The sequence below is a fragment of the Medicago sativa genome, chromosome 3, assembly GCF_051527215.1.
Source record: "Medicago sativa cultivar Bolivia chromosome 3, Bolivia_mono, whole genome shotgun sequence".
NCBI classification, from domain to species: Eukaryota; Viridiplantae; Streptophyta; class Magnoliopsida; order Fabales; family Fabaceae; genus Medicago; species Medicago sativa.
Genome location: NC_140751.1, coordinates 36,496,894 through 36,521,727, shown reverse-complemented (window position 1 = coordinate 36,521,727; position 24,834 = coordinate 36,496,894). Strand labels below are relative to the sequence as shown.

At 39.3% G+C, this 24,834-nt stretch overlaps 1 protein-coding gene across 1 annotated transcript; it reads left to right on the top strand.

The window, feature by feature from the left end:
• The first annotated feature begins 1,382 nt into the window (after nt 1-1,382).
• LOC146937410 (uncharacterized) lies at nt 1,383-11,630 on the top strand. Its single transcript, XM_085749419.1, has 2 exons — nt 1,383-2,504; nt 11,358-11,630. Exons 1-2 carry the CDS (start codon nt 1,383-1,385, stop codon nt 11,628-11,630), a joined length of 1,395 nt encoding a protein of 464 aa, XP_085605545.1.
• Nucleotides 11,631-24,834: the final 13,204 nt, after the last annotated feature.

Sequence of the window (24,834 nt, the reverse complement as noted above, 5' to 3'; positions counted from 1 at the left end):
TTTAAATTTCTTGCAAACGTGTGGGGTGAGAATATCAAAAGTTCTACACCCGGGCTGAGTGAACTTAGGATTTAGGGGGGATATAATCGACAATTCATTCCGAGGGTTGCCTCGTGTTTTGGATTATACGATCAATCCCACATAGCTGAGGCATTTTGGGGGTGATGTTGTCGGCGCGTGTTGTCGCGTTTAGGCACTTTACTTCTAATTGTTCTATGACGCTATGAACCGTAGATAATCGAACCCATCCTTGTCCATTTTCTAGGATGTAGTGCGGAGGCTAAACCGAGTGTTGTCTCGAGTTTTAGTCGTCACGCGATACTACACTCAAGTTAGACCTTCTTACGGATGATCGTGGAGCGAGTGTTTGTCTCGTGACACCATGATATACGTGAGAAAGGTTGCGACTTGGGAACTTTTTAGAACCCGATTACTATTATCCAAAGCCCTAGTTTCACCGGACACCGTGTCCACCCATAACTCCTCGACTTTGAATTTCAACCCACCATGTTTTCTCCGTACTTGAACATAATCATGCATACATGCATACATGCATAAACTCTTTTTCCATGCATTTATCGAAGGGCTTAGACGAGTTGAATTTGTAAACATTGTAGGAATGGGGAAGACTAAGTCCTACAAGATCAAGGAAGTGGATTTGCCTATTTTGAGAGATTTGGCACTCAAGATCGAGGATCCGACTGGTTTCCGACATCGTTACGGGGCGTTACTTACTCTTCTCCAGACTAATGTGGATGAGAAGCTTGTGCACACTCTAGTGCAAATCTATGATCGGGACTATCGGTGCTTCACTTTTCCCGACTTTCAGTTGGTACCCACACTCGAGGCTTATTCTTAATTGATGGATCTATCTATTGCTAAGGGGGTACCCTTCGCGGGACTTGAGAATCCTCCTACTCCATTGGTTATTGCTAAAGATCTCTATCTCAAGACCACCGATGTCTCCAAGAATCTTGTCACTAAGGCTCACATCCGAGGGTTCACTTTGGAGTATCTACTTGAGAAAGCCAACCTCAAAACCACTTGTCAAGACACTCTTGAAGCTATTCTTGCACTCCTCATCTATGGGCTTATTCTCTTTCCGAATCTTGATGGCTTCATGGATGTTTTGAATGTTCCCGTTTGTTTAGTAATGTTTACAAATTTCTAATTTGTCTAAAACCCTTTGATAACATAAAAAAGAGTCTTTTTGCATATGCATTAACACATCTCATGCATCATACGCATTCATTGGTCATAAAAGACTTCTCTCGTGCTCATTGCCTCCTGATTCTTCTGCCGCAGTCTGAAAAGTGGCTCGTGCTCGTAAAGTTTACCAACCAAATAGAGTTCATCAAACAAGGTTTTACAAGAGAAGAAACATGGCTAACTTTGAAGAAGAAAATGCTCAGCTCCGTGCCAAATTGGCTGCTATGAAAGAAGACTTGGCTAAGGCTCACGACGCTATGTCCACTATGATGGCTGCACAAGAACAACCAGCCACATCTATTCCAGCTTCTACTGAAATGATTCCATCTATCCCACTGTCTACTGTGATGTCTGATGCTCGGTTTATTATGCCCAATGGACGCCCTTATGGACTCTCAGCTTTCTATGCTCCTAATACTGCGGCTGGTATTTCTGGTATTGGCAATCAAGGACAGATTCCTGTGACAAATTTTACTCCTACGTCTACCTCTATGCCTCAAGTGACTACTGTTGTTACCGATCCTATTGTACACACTGTGCAACAAGTAATCGATGTTGACACTCCGCGTGGACAAGACCCTATAATGGAGGCTATGAGAAAACAATTAAGAGAGTTAGCTGGAGAACTCCGTGAGGTCAAAGCTAGCCGTGGGAATGGTGTTTCTGCTAAGGCTCGTGATCTATGCCTGGTATCCCGATTTGAGATTCCTAAGAAGTTCAAAGTGCCAGATTTTGACAAATACAATGGAACTTCTTGTCCACATAGCCATGTCATTCGATACGTCCGAAAGATGGCCAACTACGCAGATAATGATGCTCTGATGATCCACTGCTTCCAGGATAGCTTGATGGAAGATGCGGCAGACTGGTACACTGGTTTGAGCAAAGAAAATATCCATACTTTCGAGGAGCTCGCTGCTGCTTTTGAAAATCACTATGAGTTTAACACTCGCTTGAAGCCGAATAGGGATTCTCTTAAGTCTTTGTCTCAGAAGTCAGATGAAACATTCCGTGAATATGCTCAGAGATGGAGAGGGGCAACTGCCCGTGTTTCTCCTCGGCTCGATGGGGAAGAACTAACACAGACATTCCTGAAAACTTTGAAGAAGGAATATGTTGAAAGGATGATAGTCTCTGCTTCGAATAATTTCTCTGATATGGTTACTATGGGAACTCGTCTAGAGGAGGCTGTCAGAGAAGGTATCATTGTTCTTGAAAAGGTGGAGTCTTCAGCTAGTGCACCTAAGAAGTATGGTAATGGCCACCATAAGAAGAAAGAATTTGAAGTAGGGATGGTATCTGGTAACCAGTCCACAGCTGCTACTCAATTACCTCTACCCTACCAGTATATGCAGTATTCTCAACATCCCTTCTTCCCACCATTCTACCAGCAATATCCTCTGCCACCGGGTCAACCACCAGTGCCCGTTAATGCCATCACTCAGCAAGTACAACAGCAGCCTCCTGCTCAACAGCAACAGCAGCAACAACAGGGTCCTCGACCCAAGACTTATTTTCCACCAATACCAATGCGGTATGCTGATCTACTCCTAACTCTACTCGCTAAGGGCCACTGCGTCACCAGACTAGGCAAGCCTCCGCCTACACCATTGCCTCCCAGGTTCCGACAGGATCTTACATGTGAATTCCATCAGGGCACTCAAGTTGCTATGCTCTGAAGTACGTTGTAAAGGACCTGATAGACAGAGGACGGATGACTTTTGAAAATAGTGTTCCTCATGTTCTTGACAATCCACTTCCAAACCATGCTGCCGTTAACATGATTGAGGCTTTCGAAAGAGTTCGTGTTCCTCGAGAGGCTCTCACTTTAGATGTCCATAATGTTGTTACTCCTTTGGTGCCGCTGCATGTCAAACTATGCCAAGCTTCTTTGTTTAATCACAATCATGCTGCTTGTTCAGAATGTCTTCAAAATCCTATGGGTTGTTGTGTGGTGCAAGGTGACATCCAGAGCCTAATGGATGATAAGCACTTGATTGCCAGTGATGTCTGTGTGATTGTGCCAGTGTTCCATGATTCCCCTGCTGGGGGTGTGTCTCAGACAAGGAATGTTGAACCCTTAGTGATCAGGTTGCCTGGTCCGGTATCTTATGCCTCTACGAAGGCAATCCCTTACAAGTACGATGCAACCATGATTGATAATGGAGTGGAAGTGCCTCTAGTATCCCCATCTACGATTGATAACGTTGCCGGAGAAGTTACAACTCTGAGAAGCGGAAAAGTCCGTCCACCCGTGTTCCAAAAGAAGGTGGTTACACCTATTGCCACAATAACTCCACCAGTTGCTCCTCCTATTAACAAGAACGCCGGCCCAACATGCCAATCTATTGAAGAGTCTAATCTAGACGAAATTCTGAGGCTTATCAAAAAGAGCGATTATAAGATTGTTGACCAGCTGCTGCAAACTCCGTCAAAAATATCCATCTTGTCTCTGCTTTTGAGCTCAGAAGCTCACAGGAAAGTCTTAATGAAGGTACTGGAACATGCCTATGTTGATCATGAAGTCTCCGTGGATCAGTTCGATGGAATAGTGGGTAACATTACCACTTGCAATAACTTGGGGTTTGGTGACGATGAGCTCCCCGAAGCAGGGAAATACCACAACTTGGCTCTGCATATCTCGGTGCACTGTAAGTCTGACATGATATCCAATGTATTGGTGGACACTGGATCATCCTTAAACGTAATGCCTGAGTCTACCGATTACCATTGGTCCTGAGACATTTCAGATCACTTTTTAGGTCATGGACATCAATGCTTCTTACAGTTGTCTCCTTGGAAGACCGTGGATTCACGATGCTGGGGCAGTAACTTCTACTCTGCACCAGAGGCTCAAGTTTGTGAGGAATGGTAAGCTTGTCACTGTACATGGTGAAGAAGCATATCTGGTTAGCCAAGTGTCATCTTTCTCTTGTGTTGAAGCAGGGTCCGCTGAAGGGACATCATTTCAAGGTTTGACTATTGAAGGTGCAGAACCCCAGAGAGCTAGTGCTAGTATGGCTTCATTGAAAGACGCCCAGAAAGCTGTTCAAGAAGGGCAAGCTGCTGGCTGGGGCAAAGTGATACAGATTTTGGAAAACAATCGTAAAGAGGGCCTTGGGTTCTCCCCGACCTCAGGCGTTTCAACAGGAACTTTCTACAGTGCTGGGTTTATCAATGCTATTGCTGAAGATGCTGCTGAAAGTAGTTATGTGCCTACATTTGTTGTACCAGGAGGCATTGTGAGAAATTGGGAGGCCATTGATGTTCCTTTAGTCATGCATGCTTCCATGTAATGTGTCTTGTTGCTCATGTTTTTTTTCTTTCAAAATAACAATCCTTTCGCTCTGCCCAAGGCGAAAGTGATATCATTGTAAGGGCATGTTTGTTTCGGCATTGCCATTATCAATAAAAGTTGTCGTCTTTTCAACGACTCTTTGTTTTTTTACCTTTTTAGTGCCTTTTTCTTGGAAATAATGGTAATGCCAGAAAAAACCAAAACATCTGTATTCCCTGTATATGAAGCTGAAGATGAGGAGGATGATGAAGAGATACCGTATGAGAACACTCGACTGCTTGAGCAAGAAAGAAGAGCCATTCAGCCTCACCAGGAAGAGATTGAGCTCATCAACCTGGGTACTGAAGAGAACAAGCGAGAGATCAAAATTGGTGCTGCACTTGAGCCAGAAGTGAAAAAGAAGATTACTCAACTTCTCCATGAATATCCAGATGTCTTTGCATGGTCCTATGAAGACATGCCGGGGCTAGATCCCAAGATTGTGGAACATCGGATACCGACAAGACCTGAATGTCCTCCTGTCAAGCAGAAATTGAGAAGGTCTCGTCCAGACATGGCTCTTAAGATCAAGGCTGAGGTGCAGAAGCAAATTGATACGGGTTTTCTCATGACAGCTGAATATCCTGAGTGGATTGCCAACATTGTACCAGTGCCAAAGAAAGATGGGAAAGTTCGAATGTGTGTTGATTACAGAGATCTGAATAAATTCAGTCCAAAAGATAACTTCCCATTGCCTCATATTGATGTGCTTGTTGACAGTACTGCTCAGTCTAAAGTGTTCTCTTTTATGGATGGTTTCTCTGGTTATAACCAGATACGGATGTCACCTGAAGATAGAGAAAAGACGTCCTTCATCACTCCATGGGCAACGTTCTGTTATAAAGTGATGTCGTTTGGCTTGATAAATGCTGGTGCTACCTATCAAAGGGGTATGACCACTCTGTTTCATGATATGATTCACAAAGAAATTGAAGTGTATGTTGATGACATGATTGTGAAATCAAGTGATGAAGAGCAGCATATTGTGTATTTGAAAAAGATGTTTGAAAGATTGAGAAAGTACAAGCTGCGTTTGAATCCTAACAAGTGTACATTCGGTGTAAGGTCTGGAAAGTTGCTAGGCTTCATTGTCAGCCAAAGAGGCATTGAAGTTGATCCTGACAAAGTCCGAGCTATCAAAGAGATGCCGGCTCCTCAAACTGAAAAGCAGGTCAGAGGTTTCCTCAGACGTTTGAATTACATTTCAAGGTTTATATCTCACATGACTACCACCTGTGGACCAATTTTCAAATTGCTCAGAAAGAATCAGCCTGTTGTGTGGAATGATGAATGCCAGGAAGCTTTTGATAACATTAAAGAATACATATTGGAACCACCTATCCTTGTCCCACCAGTAGAAGAAAGGCCTTTGATCATGTACCTGTCAGTGTTAGATGATTCCGTGGGTTGTGTTCTCGGTCAACAAGACGAAACTGGAAAGAAAGAACATGCTATCTACTATCTGAGCAAGAAGTTGACCGACTGCGAGACTCGGTATACAATGCTTGAAAAGATTTGTTGTGCTTTAGCTTGGGCTGCCAAACGCCTGCGTCATTATATGGTGAATCATACAACTTGGTTGATATCCCGAATGGATCCAATCAAGTACATCTTTGAGAAGCCTGCTGTTACTGGAAAGATTGCACGCTGGCAAATGTTATTGTCTGAATATGATATTGTGTACAAAGCTCAGAAAGCAATCAAAGGAAGCATCCTTGCTGAGCATCTTGCTTGTCAACCTCTTGATGATTACCAGCCAATTAAGTTTGATTTCCCTGATGAAGAGATTATGTATCTGAGAGCGAAAGACTATGAAGAGCCACTGATCAGTGAAGGGCCAGATCCCAATAGCAAGTGGGGATTAGTCTTTGATGGTGCTGTCAATGCTTACGGTAAAGGGATTGGGGCCATCATTGTAACTCCGCAGGGGCACCATATTCCCTTCACTGCTCGAATAACTTTTGAATGCACGAACAACATAGCTGAATATGAAGCATGCATCTTGGGCATTGAGGAAGCCATTGATATGAGAATTAAGCACCTTGACATCTATGGAGATTCTGCACTTGTTATTAATCAGATAAAAGGTGAATGGGAGACTCATCATGAGAAGTTGATCCCTTACCGTGACTATGCAAGACGTCTGTTGACATATTTCACAAAGGTTGAGTTGCACCATATCCCTCGGGATGAAAACCAGATGGCTGATATCAAAGTGCAGCGTCTTGATAGACCCGCTCATGTGTTTACTATTGAAAATACGCCAGGTCAGGCTGATGAAGATGTGAATGATAAAAGACCTTGGTACTATAACATCAAACAGTTCTTGCAGAATCATGAATATCCACATGGTGCTTCCAACAGGGATAAAAAGACCTTGAGGAGATGGGCTAGCAGATTCCTTCTGGACAGAGAAATCCTATACAAAAGGAACTATGACATGGTCTTGTTGAGATGTGTTGATAAACAAGAAGCTGAGAAATTGATGCATGATGTACATGACGGTACCTTTGGGACCCATGCTACGGGTCACACCATGTCAAGAAAACTGTTAAGAGCCGGCTATTACTGGATAACTATGGAGCGTGACTGCTACAGGCATGCCAAGAGATGCCACAAATGTCAAATCTATGCTGACAAGATTCATGTGCCTCCACATGCTCTCAATGTTATATCTTCCCCATGGCCATTTTCTATGTGGGGCATTGACATGATCGGAAGAATTGAACTAAAAGCTTCTAACGGACATCGTTTCATTCTGGTGGCAATTGACTATATTTCACCAAGTGGGTTGAAGCTGCTTCCTATGCAAATGTGACCAAGCAGGTAGTTGTCAAGTTTATCAAGAATAACATCATCTGTCGATATGGTGTTCCCAACAAGATCATCACTGACAATGGTTCCAATCTGAACAATAGCATGATGCAAGCTTTATGTGAAGAATTCAAAATTGAACATCATAACTCTTCTCCTTACAGACCTCAGATGAATGGTGCAGTTGAGGCCGCTAACAAGAACATCAAGAAGATTGTTCAGAAGATGGTCACTACTTACAAAGACTGGCATAAGATATTACCTGTTGCCTTGCACGACTACCGTACTACAGTGCGCAGTTCAACCGGGGCAACCCCTTTTTCTCTTGTATATGGTATGGAAGCAGTTCTCCCGCTGGAAGTGGAGATTCCATCTCTCCGAGTGATCATGGAAGCAAAATTAACTGAGGCTGAATGGTGTCAAAGTCGGTACGATCAGTTGAATTTGATTGAAGAGAAACGTATGGATGCTATGGCTCATGGACAGTTGTATCAAGTGCGAATGAAGAATGCGTTTGACAAGAAAGTCCGACCTCGAGAATTCAAGGAAGGCGAACTTGAATTGAAAAGAAGGATAAGCCAACAACCCGACCCAAGGGGCAAATGGACACCTAACTATGAAGGTCCTTATGTTGTCAAGAAGGCTTTCTCTGGTGGTGCTTTGATTCTCACACATATGGATGGTGTTGAACTTCCGAGTCCTATAAATGCCGATATAGTCAAGAAATACTGTCTAAAAAGAAAAGAACAGCGTGGTAGGTCAAAAACCCGAAAGGGCGGCCTAGGCAAAAATGCGCTTCCCGGTGGATCAAAAACCCGAAAGGGCGATCCAGGCAAAAGTTAGGGACAAAAAAATGAATATGAAAAAGCTCGCTGAGATTGTACGCAACTCAGGCAAGAATGAGCGTCTCGATGAGCCGAAAACCCGAAAGGGCGGTTCATGCAAAAATGAGATTGATAATAAAAGACAAGTAACTATATCTGGCAAATCACCGTCACCCCTTGGGGCATCTGCAACTGTCAATGATCATCTTCATCAGAAGCTCCTGTACTTGTTAATTCAAAATTTCTATGAAATGTAGCGGTCATCGTGTTCAATGTACCACCAACCAATAAAATTACCATTTTCCAAGCTTTGTAAATCCGTGAAGTCATGCCTTTGGCTGATTTTCACTATTCTACATCAATTCGAGCCGGTGCTTTTGTTTGAAACTCTACTTCTTCTTTCTACTTTCAATGCTATATACAAAATATTTCCTTTCTATTTGATAATGTCAATGTCTGAAACAAACATCTTTTAAAATTGAAAAATCTTTTTGTCTATTTTGAAAGCAAACCTGAGCAATAGGGTACATTTCAATGAAACATGCATGAATAAATGTATATCAATGTCCGTTTCAATACACATTACAAGCAGGTTCTTCCCCAGGATGATCTGTGGTCAATGGCAAGAATGAAAAAACAGAATGAAAATGGAAAAATTGAATAAAAATACAAATGAAAAGCTCGCTAAGTTGAAAACCCGAAAGGGCGACTTAGGCAAAAATGAGCACCCCGCTGATTGACAACCTATGAAGGCAATTCAGGCAAAAATGGGGCAATGAAAAGAACTTATTCCCGGTGAATCGAAAACCCGAAAGGGCGGTTCAGGCGAAAATGGGTTTGAAAAATGAAAAAGAAAGAATGAAAGAATGAAAAGCATTGACCACAGGTGCGAACATCCAATGTTTACCTAGCATTGACACGCCTAACAACGGCGACCTGTATCCAAGAATCTCCCAAGGGTCCCTCCTCTACAAGTTTTATTGCCTTCAGCCATGGTTTTGATACGTCTCTCAACGACGGTCTCTCCAAAGAGGATTCCCATGTGAATATGTTATAGCACGAGCCACTACGTGCCCAATCTTCCAATGTTTCGTCTGTCTCTGTGAAACTTCTCTGTCAAACTACAAACCAATCATGCATTTCAAGCATTCATACATGCATAATCATGCATTTTATGTGCTCATACATTTAATGATCTTGTTATACCATACATACATGTTGCATCTCCAACCTCAATTTTCAATTCAACTCAATCTTCACTTTCAATTCAACTCAATCTTCACTTCCAATCCAGTTCAATCTCAACTTTCAATTCAATTTGCAATTCAACTCAATTTCAATCTCCAATTCAACTTAATTTCAACTCTCAATTCAGTGTCTATGTTTGTATCTCTGATTATTTTCAACTTTCAATGTCTCTTTCAATATCAACTTTCAATTCAATTCAATGTCTCAATCAATGCTAATGCACTCTCAATTTACTCTTGGACCAACAATAATGGTCATGTCTATCTTCAAATTAAGTCAATATCAACTTACTCTCAATTCATATCTTGCTACATGTCTTGTTATTGGTCAAGTGGCTAGTTCGCTCTAAAGAACAGCTTGTACCTGCTTATATGCCTATGTTTCCGGTCAAACGACAAGTTCGATCCAAAGAACAGTTTGTACCTGGCTTATGTTTTTTTATCGGTCAAACGACAAGTTCAATCCAAAGAACAGTTTGCACCAATCTACATGTTGTGATGTTGATCAAGCCGCAAGTTCGATCCAAAGAACAGCTTGTATCATCCTTTTGTCTATGGCTCCATGTCAAATAGCAAGTTCGATCCAAAGAACAGTTTGTACCTGCCTATCTGTTTGAATTTTCGATCAAGCGACAAGTTCGATCCAAAGAACAGCTTGTATCTTTCTATATGACTATGTCTCCGGTCAAGTGCCAAGTTCAATCCAAAGAACAGCTTGTACCTGTCTTGTATTTCTATTCCCAGTCAAACGGCAAGTTCGATCCAAAGAACAGCTTGTACCCATCTCTTGTTTGTATTCCATGGTCAAGTGGCGAGTTCGATCCAAAGAACAGCTTGTACCTATCTTTTGTCTCCTAGTTTGTCTACCCTGTCAATGTCCACCTGGATCCCCAGTGATATGGCATGCTCTGTAGACTCCAGTTGTTTGTCTTGCATTCATAATCAAAATGTTGCAAGGCATTCATGTTTTTGAAAATGTGAGAAGCGTATTTTTATGTCCAAAAACAGTGCAAATGTTAATATTTAAGTATCTTCGTCTCGTCAAATCAAAGACTTCGTCTCTTGACTCTCCGGACAAAGAAACTTAAATAGGGGCAGCTGTTATACCCTAATTTTGGACCTAAAAATACTTGTTCAAAATTTTCTTTCATCTTTGATATATGTCTATTATTCTTGAAGAATTGCCAATTTGCTATTGTTTACACTGACATTTTACTCTGCTTTATCTCTCAACTTAGCTTTACAAATCTTTTCAACTGTGTATTTGTTCATGTTTTCTTGCATTTTGAGTCATCCAAAACTTTTTCTTGCATTTCAAGTCATTTGAAAGTGTCTCTGATCAATTGCATCTTTCTCTGCATCATACTTCAAAGTTATTTGCAAAATTTATGAAAAAGGGTATTTTAGTCATTTCCTGCATTCAAACTCATTTTAGTCCTTAAAAATTGTTTGAGTCTTTTCAATTGGTTTGAATAAGGCCTTGTTTCAATCTCATGTTAAAATCCATTTCAAAAAATTACATTTGAAGTCATTTGAGTCAGTTTAGCCCCTAGGGGCATTTTAGTCATTTCCGGTGTTAAAATTCTTTTTAATTCCTAAAAATTGTCTCTGAGTCTTTTAATTTGCTTGTATAAACTCTTGCTTTATTTCCCTGTTAAAAAACCGTTTTAAAAATTGCATTTGAGTCATTTTGAGTCATTTTAGTCCCTAGGGGCATTTTGGTCATTTCACACGAAATTTTGACAGAGAGAGGTTACTTTAAAGTATCTCATTTAAGTAATTGGTTCATTTTAGTCCGTTTTGTTATTTTTAATCGTTTCACTTTACGTTATTTTCAAGTTACATTTTTTACCAATTTTATTTTAGTTACATTTTAGTCCTTTTTGTTATTTTGCACTTTAGTCCTTTTATTTCAGTTTTTTGCAGATTTGTCCAAAAGTTAGTTACAAGTCCAGTCCACATGTCGTTTTATCATTGGTCCAATCATCACAGTCATCAGCTATAAAAGCCCAGTCACAGTCAAAGTCAAGGGATTCAATCATTGGGCACAGATCACAAAAAGTCACAAAAAACAGTTATACCATTTTCTCTCTCCAATTTCCAGATCGAAAGCCAAGAGAGATTGAAGATCTTCATCTTCAACCTCCAGAACCTTCAAACCCTAATCCAACAAAAATTCCAGAAATTCAACACTACTGAATCTGCCAAATCGGCAGAAACACTTTTTCTATTCTCTTTCTTCTCTTTCTCAGATCAAATCCACCAATAATAACAAAAAAATACGAACTACCACGAATGTTCATGAACATTCATGAACACTCAAGAACATGTATGAACAGCATGATCAATTTCCAACAATCTTCATCCATTTCAACAACACATAATCCGAATCCATCACCATGAACTAACAAATCCTTTCCATCATAATCACAACAAAAATTTAATTTTCTTGCTCATACAACACAAACTCATCCGATCTACACCATCCTCAAACACAATATCAACAGATTCGACAATCTAAGCCTTTAAGCACCAAACGGAGCCAAAACTGCGAAGAACCAAGAAGAAGAAGGTGAATCCCAGCAAAACAAAAGAGAAGGTGGACGAATCCAACAAGGAGCTCACGATCCGAATCGGAACAAGAATTGGTAGAAGTTTTCCGTCGTAGTTGTTCGTCTCCGATCTAACAGAGTTATTTTCCTTCGTACATGCTCCGATTCGTTCGATTCAGTATCGTGTTCATGTTGTTTGTGTGTGAAAAGAACTTTTGATAATGTGTAGATCTAGGCTTCGTTTGATTTGTTTTCGAGATTTTGAATACGGATTTGAGTAGAGAAGATGAAGATGAATGTTTTAGTTTAAAAAAATTGAAAAAAATGGAAGTTTAAACTTCCGACGCGGTGGCGCCGCCACTTTGGCCGGCCGACCACCGCACCGGACCACCTGTCTTCATCTTCTCCGATCAGCATGGTTAGAGAGAGGAGAGTGTTTAGAACTTAGAGTGAGAAGGTAGTGTGGGAAATGAGGGTTGAACCGGTTCCTCAGGCTTTATACCACCTTTGGACCGGTTCGACCCGCTCCAGACCCTGTCCGACCCATTTCCTGCATTCTTAGGCCCAGTAACTGCTTATGCCATGACTGCATGCGTGTTGCTACTCACACCCCCCTTCCCTGTGTGTTCTTGATAATTTCTTGTTGTATACACCCCTGTTTGATCAATTTTTGTACTAAAATGTTCTAAAAATTTGCAAGGTTTTTTTTGTTAATTCTAATTGTTTTTTTTTTTTTGCATTAGTACATGATTAATTTGGATCTAAAAATGTGGAAAAGGCAATAGTTTCTTTGTTAATTCAATTCTTTTTTTTCATTTCTTTGTTAAAAAAAACTTTGTTAAAAACTTGTAAAAACCTTGTGATTTCTTTTACATTTGTTTTGGATGATCAAGACTTGTTTCTTGTGACCTTTTGCATGTTGAAGATTGATGGAAAAATACTTGTGAAATTGTGTGTGATTTGTGTTGTTTTTTGTCATATTTTGTGACACTTTTTTGCACATTTTAGTTCCAATATTTTGGCTCATGATAATTGGTGCTTGATGAGTAACTTTGAGGCATTGTTTGTTGTTTGATTTGGAATACTTGGTGCCGTTTGTGATATGTGATATTGGTTTCTTGTGTGGCAAGTTATTTGAATGTTATTATGTGCAAAATTAGTGCGAAATAGGCCTATAAATACACCATAATTCTTTGGTTTGTGATTGTCTTTGGACTCTCATGTTAGGGCTGAATCTAAAACTCTTTGAAAATTGTCATGATGTGAGGATTATAAGTCTTTTATTTGCTTTGGACTTATGGTATTTTGTTAGGTGTATTTTTGCTACCTTTTGTTGTTAGTTTACCATTTCGTTATAGCATTTTACTTGCTTTATTTTTCTTGATATTATCATATGCTACTAACCATTTTTGTTTCTTGTTTCATGAACATACTTCATCATCTTCATCTCACTTTCCCATCTCATTTCTCTTGCACTTATTTTTTGGCTTTAATTCATTTTATGTGAGATTAAGTTCTCACAAGGGAAGTAGTATGTATCTAGGGCATGATGTAAAGGACAATGGACTCTAATGATGTACACCGACACAAGCACCGACACATGCACACACCTCACTTTAGATGTATGGCTAGGATATGCATGTTTAGATGTATGGTTAGGTAATTGCATGTTTAGATGTATGCTTAGGTTTTGCACTTAGAGAAAATTCCAATTTTCCAAACAAAAAACTTGAACCATCTCACTCAAATTTTTTTTTCAAATAAACTCTTGGAACACATTCCAAGTGAATTTTTCACTTTATTTTCTTAATAAAAGCATCAATGAAACTAATTCCAACTTTGACTTGTTTTTGCAAATAACTAATTCCAACTTCACTTTTTCCTTAATCTCATGCCCTTGGAGGCCTCCTATCTCTTCTTCAAAATTCCAATTTTCAAACTTAAAATCAACCAACAAAAACAAAAAAACATTTTTTGGAAGAGAACTACGGTGGATTTGATCCCTTAAAAGGGTACGTAGGCAAGGAAACAATATTCCTTCAATTCAAATAAAATAAAAATTCAAACGTCTTCTCCTCCCTCCAATTCTTCACTTAGTAAACTCTTAGGTGTAAATATCACTTTCAAATAGCATTTAAAAATGAAGCGCGCGCGTAGAAAGTAAAGACGGTTCCTATAGGATACTATAGTCGTTATGGGTGCCTTACACCTTCCCGTAGCGAAAACAACTATCGGACCTCGATTCTCAAGGGTTTTGCTTATTTTTTCCCTTCCCAAGAAAAAATGAGATATCAAAGGTTAAAAAGGTTCAAACGTAATCAATGTTTGACACCCGAAAACCAAGATAAAACAATGTGCAGGTTCTTGAGGAGCAAGATTATGAAGAAGGTGCTAACTTGCACCATGATGTAGGAGAAGGTGCTAACTTGCGCCAAGAGGAATAGCACCATGACCATGAAGCCGGTGAGCTTAATGAAAATCAAAGATGGACATGGATACACAATGAGGTAGAGCGGATGAGCACCGAACAACAAAGGCAAGGTGTTGAAATCTCCAGGCTTCGAACGCGTCAATGAATAAAATAATGAAATGCTCCGGAGGATGATGCAACACCTTTATCTCCAAGGTCCTCCCTATGGACCTCAATGAACAATTGTGAGCTTTCCTCTTCCTCTCTTCCCTTGTCTCTTCTCTCTTTCTCCTACTCTCTCTTCTACTCTTTCTTCTTCTTCTTCTTCTTCAATTCCTTCTTCTCTTTTCTTTTAATTCTATTTTCTTTTGAATCATTGAGGACAATGCTTCTCATAAGTGTGGGGGGAGCCTAATAAAGTGTCTAGAGTCGTAGTGTTTCCAAACTCCCTTGAACTTTATTCTTTTGTTTTCTTTTTATAGCGAAAGGCATGATTTAGTAGCTTGTTTTTAATGGAAATCATGGCATAAAATTTTTTGTTGTCTTCTCTTAAAAAGGTTGTTTCTTGTTGTTTACACTGATTTTTGGTAAACAACCGCTGGTTTAAACGTTGTTACTTGCAAGATCAACCAGTAAATCTTAGGAGCATATTTATGCTTTTGTTGTTTCTAGGAAATTGTAAATGTTCTTGAGAAATATAAATAAACAGAAAAGATAAAAGCAATCGAAATCAACCCAGTTGAATTCAATCGAAGTTTGTTAAGCAAAATAACTTTGAATTACTCAAAAGAAACAAGTAAAATGTAAAGACATTTTAAAAGAGCAAATGTAAATTGCATTGATTGAATGTAAATTGGTACACAGATTCATACATTGCAACTTGTGACTCGTTTCTCGCTGCCATACGGATGATTTGAGTGTGAGTTTTGTATGATTGAATTGTGACCCTTTTTTCCTATGAAAAACTACTATTTATACAAGTAGAAATAACTACCTACATGCGAATTCAAACCTATAAGCATAGAAAAACTAATTTATCCATCTAATTTGAATTTCGAACGCGCCTTTTTGGAGATATCTGTTGCTCGCCCTTATCTGAAATAACCGTCCCTCGATATATTTCGCCTGTCGAACTGAAGCACGTCCTCCCAGCAAGTCCAACTTCGATAAAACTTTGAGAACAGTTCTTTGATTCTTCGATGATAAGGTCAACTCTCCTTTGACTGCATTTAATGATAGCCTTTAAAATTTACAAGCTAACAAATTGCCCCCCAGAAACGTCATTGTCGACTCATCTCATTGATAGGGAGAGAAAGATGTTTCTGAACCCGATGCTTATACTTCAGCTTGATCGATGTTTGAACTCAAATGACGTCATCTGTAACACCCTATTTCTATTAAGCGGTAAAACGCGCGAATACATCAGAAATATTCTAGAAATAGATGCTACGTCTCAAAACAAACCAAACAATATCATGCATATATATAATATTTCAACGGTCACAGCGGAATTCAAATCATAAACTTCAACATATACATGCCATGGTCAAATAAATCCTCATATGAAAATACTCCAAGTCCGACAAGTGGACAATAACAACAACATAGCAACAGAATCCAAAACAACAAACAGACGCTAACCCTAATCAGAGCCTATATACTATGACACTGACACGACAACGGAGAAAGCTCTCGTCGTCCAAACATCCAACAAGCAAACTCACCAAGCGTCTAGTCCTGCACAACGTCTACCCATCCATACAGACAGGTAGGCGGTCGAAACCACTGGGGGTAAGCATTACATTAATCATAATCCACATATAAAAACATGGCATTCAAGAATTTATACATATCACATATACATAACCACCCCTCCTAGAATACTAGCATCATATGATTAACATCCCCCATTACTTGCATCTCAAGCTATCACATTATTATCATAGCATAGCATGCATAATCAACCTCTAATCAAGTCATCAATAAAAGCTCATCATTTATCAACATCAATCAATGATCACATCACTTGCCTCATTACTCATTTAGCATGCTTAATTCAACAAGTACAATTCATCATTTCAGGTTACAAGCAATCAATCATCATCATCAAAGAAATCACCACATCTTATGTATATACATATACAATTCTCACCTCATCATTATCATCCAATCAATTATCATCAAATAGATTCACCAAGTGTATGAGTACAAACAAGTAAGACATGCAATTAGAACATTTATTTCACAACCATCAACAAAATCCACCAATATACATATACACCAATCCACATAATCACAACATTCACCAAATTTCACCAATACACAAAATCATCAAGTCACATATTCAATTATGTCACAACTCATCAACCATTCAATTCCAAATATCACTTGTATGTATTCATCAAACACACTTATCATCAACATTCACCATTCACATGCAACAACAAGATAACATTTCATTATGCAATGCGCCTATACTCGACACATATATGCATGTGGTACCAAATCAACAACAATCATTAGATGCCAACTGAACATCTATGTAAGAGTACACCTCCTCTTACATGTAAGAGTACACCTCCTCTTACAACAACTATGTAAAAGTACACCTCCTTTTACATTTCAACATATGACTCAACATGATCATGATGCATGGACATACAACAACGACCCGATAATGCACAACTTCAACATAACAACGACAATGTAAAAGTACACCTCCAATTACATTGACTACCTCAACAACAACTGCATTATCAAGTATACGTGTCCACACATTCAACAATCACAATCAAATAAGAGTCATCAACATACATCAACATCATCAACTTAATCATCATTATATACATCAACAACCAACAACATCAACATCGGCTCACAATTCATTTCCATTTACATCACATAAATCAAGTAAAATGGAATAACACAACAGTTTATGATAAACATCATTCTCATCCTTCCACAATCATTCAAACACAATTATCTAGTCATATGTGACCATTCACAAAAGATTCATAAGACTTTAGTTCATCAAGGTTCATTTCTACTAAGTTCGTCTCCAAAAGTCACCATTTAAAATTAATAGAAGTTATGAACCAAAACCAACTCTACAAGCTCTATTGCCTATGCCATGTATTCTCACAAGTTTCTTATAGGTGCAGTAGAGGATACATAAGCATTTCATCGGCCACACATGAAGAATTCCCAAAAATCACGAAGTTCGTCTCTTGGCATCATTTTGCAAAACCAATTCATTTCAAAAACAAAACCAAGTTAGATCCAAGCTATGATACTCCTAGAAGCTTAATTATAAATTGATTGAATTAGGCTAGGTGTTTGGAATCCATCGGCATGCTTAAAAGTACACAAAAATACGAAAAAACAATGTTTTGGGATTCTGCAGAACTGACACGGTCGCGTGGTCAGGACACACGGTCGTGTGATCCCTTACAGGGGACTCTGACACGGTCGTGTCATCCAGACACACGGTCGTGTCATTCCACCAGTACAGCAAAAATGCAATTTTACGTTTTCGGGCATAAAATCTTGTTTTCGAATCCGATTTCAGTTCCGTTTTCGCCAATGTATTCCTAACACTTAGACCATACAAACCACACTTGAAAACTTGACATTTCAACATTAAAACAACTTAATCAAACTCATCCCAAAATGACTTATTTTGTAAAAGCTCTTAAAATGACTTTTAACCAAAAACCCATTTTCTTTCCAAAATGATTTCTCTCCAAGGCCAAGTGATTAAAACAGAAAATCCTACCATCCTAACCATTCTAACAATCTTCCTTAACTCATTCAACATCATCAAAATCAAACTCCTTCATTATCAACCCATTTTTACAAAAGTTGTAAAATCACTACAATTCAATCACAACAATACTTTCACCAACACCCAAAGCATAAATTGATGAGAACATCATAGCACAACAACAACTACATCATATAATCATGATCTCACCATCATTCAACAACAACAACAATCAATCATGGGTTCATCACAATTCATCAACAACAACATCTCATGTCATCACTTTTTGGGCAAAACACAAAGCATACATATGTACATGGTTTAAGCTTGCAATTTCATCATCAACAACTCAATTATCATTCCATTTACATACCCAAACATTGCATCAAAACACAAGCACGAATTTACCAATTAATTCCACAATAATCAATTATTCAAATAAGCACTTAAGTAAAGAATTAGGGTAGAAGCTACAACTAAGTGATTATGAGTAAAGACTAACCCCCTTACCTCTAACACCAAGAATCCTTAATTCAAGCTTCAATTTAGCTCCTAGATGGTGAATCTCCCTCTTGCCTTTAACCCTTGTTCTTGCTCCTCTCTCTAGTTTCTATCTCTTCTCCTCTCCAATGAAATGAAATGAAAATGTTGTAACCCTATCTCTTCTCACCAATATTAGTTTATAAAGGCTCACTTAATGGGCTCATCTCACAAATCTTAATGGGCCTAACCCATTTCTAATTCAACCTCAAAAATGTTACTACTCACTTACCGGTAAAATACAACACTAACGGTCACTTAACGGTAATTAAAATAATTACTACACCCCCTCTAGTAACCTGGTAAAATAATAACTTCCACTAAACACTAAAAAAATAACTTTCTGCAAAATTACAAAATTGCCACTGCCCTCAAAATGACCAAAATGCCCCTAAGTCCAAAATGACTAAAATACCCTTCTACACCGAATTCTACGAATCCCGACCAAAAATACACACAGAGGCAAATAATCACATAAGAGCACATATAACACACATAATAAATAATAAAATAAAACTAGCGAAAATCGGGCTGTTACAACTCTCCTCCCCTAAAAAGAATTTTCGCCCTCGAAAATTACCTGAAGGAAACAACTCCGGGTACGCAACCCTCATCCTACTCTCCGATTCCCAAGTGGCACTCTCACCGGTCGGTCCAACCCAAATCACTTTAACCAAAACGATCTCCTTGCCACGCAGACGCTTCACTTCACGATCCTCAATCATAACTGGCCAAGTCTCAACAGTCAAATTATCTCTAACTTCCAAATCATCCACTTGAATCACATGAGACGCATCATACACATACTTCCTCAACTGAGACACATGAAACACATCATGAAGATTCGACAAAGATGGCGGTAACGCAATCCGATACGCTACAACCCCAACCTTCTCAACAATCTCAAAAGGTCCAATAAAACGAGGAGTTAACTTCCGACACTTCAAAGCACGTCCAACACCGGTTACAGGATTCACTCTCAAGAACACATGATCACCAACCTGAAACTCAATATCCTTCCTCCTCTTATCATGATAACTCTTCTGCCTACTCTGAGACGCTCTCATCTTCTCTTCATTCATCTTAACCTTCTTGGTCGTCTCTTGCACAACTTCCGGACCTAACAAGGTACTTTCTCCTGACTCATACCAACACAAAGGAGTTCTACACCTCCGACCATACAAAGCCTCAAATGGTGCCATTCCGATACTAGAATGAAAACTGTTGTTGTAAGTAAACTCAATCAACGGTAAACATTCAGCCCAACTGACACCTTGTTCCAAAACACAAGCCCTCAACAAATCTTCTAAACTCTGAATAGTCCTCTCCGTCTGACCATCAGTCTGAGGATGATAAGCAGAACTCAATTTCAACTTAGTTCCCAAGGCATCTTGTAAACTCTCCCAAAACTTAGAAGTAAACCTCGGATCCCGATCCGACACAATACTAGAAGGAATACCATGCAATCTAACAATCTGCTCAATGTAGACCTCAGCCAACTTAGCCACAGACATACCGTTCTTAATAGGAATAAAATGTGCCGACTTCGTCAACCGATCAACAATCACCCAAATTGAATCAAAACCCTTAACAGTCTTCGGCAACGCTCCAACAAAGTCCATTGATATACTATCCCACTTCCACTCTGGCACAAACAACGGTTGCATCAAACCTGACGGCTTCTGATGTTCAATCTTAGACTTCTGACACACCAAACAAGCATACACAAACTCTGCGATCTCTTTCTTCATTCCAGGCCACCAAAACAACCTCTTCAAATCCTGATACATCTTAGTCGCTCCTGGGTGAATACTCAAACTACTTCTGTGACCTTCTTCCAAAATCTGCCTCTTAAGCTCAAGAACTCTCGGTACACAAACACGATCACGAAACATCAAAACACCGTTCTCACCCAATCTGAAGTCCCCACCTTTACCTTGATTAACCAACACTACACGATCTACAAGTTCCAAATCTTCCTTCTGACCGTCCTTAATCTCTTCCAAAATATTACTTGTCAACTTCAACATTCCCAACCTCACACCATCCGGTGTCAATTCACTAACCAAACTCAAATCTCGGAACTGCTCAATCAACTCCAACTCTTTTACCATCAAAGCAGACATATGCAACGACTTCCTACTCAAAGCATCAGCAACAACATTGGCCTTTCCAGGATGATAGCTCAACTGGAAATCAAAATCCTTAAGATACTCCAACCATCTCCTCTGCCTCATATTCAACTCCTTCTGGTCAAACAAATACTTCAAACTCTTATGATCACTGAACACTTCAAACTTAGAACCATACAGATAATGCCTCCAAATTTTCAACACATACACAACGGCCGCCAATTCCAAATCATGAGTCGGATAATTCTTCTCATGCACTTTCAACTGCCTTGAAGCATAAGCCACCACCTGACGATTCTGCATAAGCACACCACCAAGACCCATCTTAGAAGCATCACAATACACAACAAACGATTCCTTCGGATTCGGCAAAATCAACACTGGAGCTGAAGTCAACCTCTTCTTCAACTCTTGGAAACTTTTCTCACACTTAGCATCCCAAACATAAGCTTGTCCTTTCCGAGTCAACTGCGTCAATGGCAACGCCAACTTAGAGAATCCTTCAATGAACCTCCGATAATAACCTGCCAATCCAAGAAAGCTTCTAACTTCAAAAACAGACTTAGGTGATTCCCATTGCAACACTGCATCAACCTTCGACGGATCCACCGCAATGCCACCTTTAGAAATCACATGACCAAGGAAACTCACTTCCCGCAACCAAAACTCACACTTTGACAACTTAGCAAACAACTTATTCTCCTTCAAAACTCCCAACACCATCCTCAAATGCTCGGCATGCTCTTCTTCGGACTTAGAATACACCAAAATATCATCTATAAACACCACCACAAAACGATCCAGAAAAGGATGAAATATTCTATTCATGTACTCCATGAAGACACCTGGCGCATTAGATACTCCAAATGGCATCACAGAATACTCATAGTGTTCATACCTCGTTCTGAACGCAGTTTTGGATATATCTTCCGCCTTTACTCTAATCTGATGATATCCTGACCTCAAATCAATCTTGCTAAACACTTTTGCACCAACCAACTGATCCATCAAATCATCAATCCTCGGAAGCGGATACCGATTCTTGATTGTCACCTTGTTCAACTGCCGATAATCCACACACAACCTCATGCTTCCATCTTTCTTCTTAACCAACAACACAGGAGCTCCCCACGGCGAAACACTTGGCCTGATTAACTGTTTCTCCAACAACTCTTCCAACTGCTTCTTCAACTCTCCCAACTCTGATGCAGACATCCGATACGGCGCAATCGAAATAGGACTCGTTCCAGGCACCAAATCAATTGCAAACTCAACTTCCCTCTCCGGCGGTAACTCGGTAATGTCGTCCGGAAAAACTTCTGGAAACTCTTGCACTACCGGCAAATCACCAACTCCTTTCTCACTACTCTCCTTCAAGGAAGCAAACATCATGAATACACTAGCTTCACCATCCAAAGACTTCTTCACTTGCTCCGCGGTCAAGAACCTTCTACCTTGCTCAACTACCGGCTTAGAAAACGTCACACTCTTGGTCAAACAATTAATGTTAACACCAAAAGTCAACATCCAATCCATACCAAAAATAACGTCCATATGCTTCAACGGAAGACACACAAGATCCAACTCAAAATCAACAGGAACCTTAACACAAACCACAAACAACTAAGCCTCTGCAGCCAAAGATACCTCCCTTGCCAGACCAACACACTTGAAGCAAACTGCTACTCCCCCACTACGCTCAAACCACCTAAAAGAACGAAACAACACAACAAGTACCGAAGGTAACTCAATACCATTCGCATACAACAGGAAAATCAACGGGTTTTGGTCTGGACAAGACCGACCACGGCTCTGATACCAACTTGTAACACCCTATTTCTATTAAGCGGTAAAACGCGCGAATACATCAGAAATATTCTAGAAATAGATGCTACGTCTCAAAACAAACCAAACAATATCATGCATATATATAATATTTCAACGGTCACAACGGAATTCAAATCATAAACTTCAACATATACATGCCATGGTCAAATAAATCCTCATATGAAAATACTCCAAGTCCGACAAGTGGACAATAACAACAACATAGCAACAGAATCCAAAACAACAAACAGACGCTAACCCTAATCAGAGCCTATATACTATGACACTGACACGACAACGGAGAAAGCTCTCGTCGTCCAAACATCCAACAAGCAAACTCACCAAGCGTCTAGTCCTACACAACGTCTACCCATCCATACAGACAGGTAGGCGGTCGAAACCACTGGGGGTAAGCATTACATTAATCATAATCCACATATAAAAACATGGCATTCAAGAATTTATACATATCACATATACATAACCACCCCTCCTAGAATACTAGCATCATATGATTAACATCCCCCATTACTTGCATCTCAAGCTATCACATTATTATCATAGCATAGCATGCATAATCAACCTCTAATCAAGTCATCAATAAAAGCTCATCATTTATCAACATCAATCAATGATCACATCACTTGCCTCATTACTCATTTAGCATGCTTAATTCAACAAGTACAATTCATCATTTCAGGTTACAAGCAATCAATCATCATCATCAAAGAAATCACCACATCTTATGTATATACATATACAATTCTCACCTCATCATTATCATCCAATCAATTATCATCAAATAGATTCACCAAGTGTATGAGTACAAACAAGTAAGACATGCAATTAGAACATTTATTTCACAACCATCAACAAAATCCACCAATATACATATACACCAATCCACATAATCACAACATTCACCAAATTTCACCAATACACAAAATCATCAAGTCACATATTCAATTATGTCACAACTCATCAACCATTCAATTCCAAATATCACTTGTATGTATTCATCAAACACACTTATCATCAACATTCACCATTCACATGCAACAACAAGATAACATTTCATTATGCAATGCGCCTATACTCGACACATATATGCATGTGGTACCAAATCAACAACAGTCATTAGATGCCAACTGAACATCTATGTAAGAGTACACCTCCTCTTACATGTAAGAGTACACCTCCTCTTACAACAACTATGTAAAAGTACACCTCCTTTTACATTTCAACATATGACTCAACATGATCATGATGCATGGACATACAACAACGACCCGATAATGCACAACTTCAACATAACAACGACAATGTAAAAGTACACCTCCAATTACATTGACTACCTCAACAACAACTGCATTATCAAGTATACGTGTCCACACATTCAACAATCACAATCAAATAAGAGTCATCAACATACATCAACATCATCAACTTAATCATCATTATATACATCAACAACCAACAACATCAACATCGGCTCACAATTCATTTCCATTTACATCACATAAATCAAGTAAAATGGAATAACACAACAGTTTATGATAAACATCATTCTCATCCTTCCACAATCATTCAAACACAATTATCTAGTCATATGTGACCATTCACAAAAGATTCATAAGACTTTAGTTCATCAAGGTTCATTTCTACTAAGTTCGTCTCCAAAAGTCACCATTTAAAAATAATAGAAGTTATGAACCAAAACCAACTCTACAAGCTCTATTGCCTATGCCATGTATTCTCACAAGTTTCTTATAGGTGCAGTAGAGGATACATAAGCATTTCATCGGCCACACATGAAGAATTCCCAAAAATCACGAAGTTCGTCTCTTGGCATCATTTTGCAAAACCAATTCATTTCAAAAACAAAACCAAGTTAGATCCAAGCTATGATACTCCTAGAAGCTTAATTATAAATTGATTGAATTAGGCTAGGTGTTTGGAATCCATCGGCATGCTTAAAAGTACACAAAAATACGAAAAAACAATGTTTTGGGATTCTGCAGAACTGACACGGTCGCGTGGTCAGGACACACGGTCGTGTGATCCCTTACAGGGGACTCTGACACGGTCGTGTCATCCAGACACACGGTCATGTCATTCCACCAGTACAGCAAAAATGCAATTTTACGTTTTCGGGCATAAAATCTTGTTTTCGAATCCG

Excerpts from the sequence above, each read along its gene's own strand:
- LOC146937410 (XM_085749419.1), top strand. The coding sequence starts at position 1,383 with ATGGCTAACTTTGAAGAAGAAAATGCTCAGCTCCGTGCCAAATTGGCT. Across the intron at positions 2,505-11,357 it reads AAGAATTTGAAGTAGGGATG|ATTTGTCCAAAAGTTAGTTA; the intron begins GTATCTGGTAAC and ends AGTTTTTTGCAG.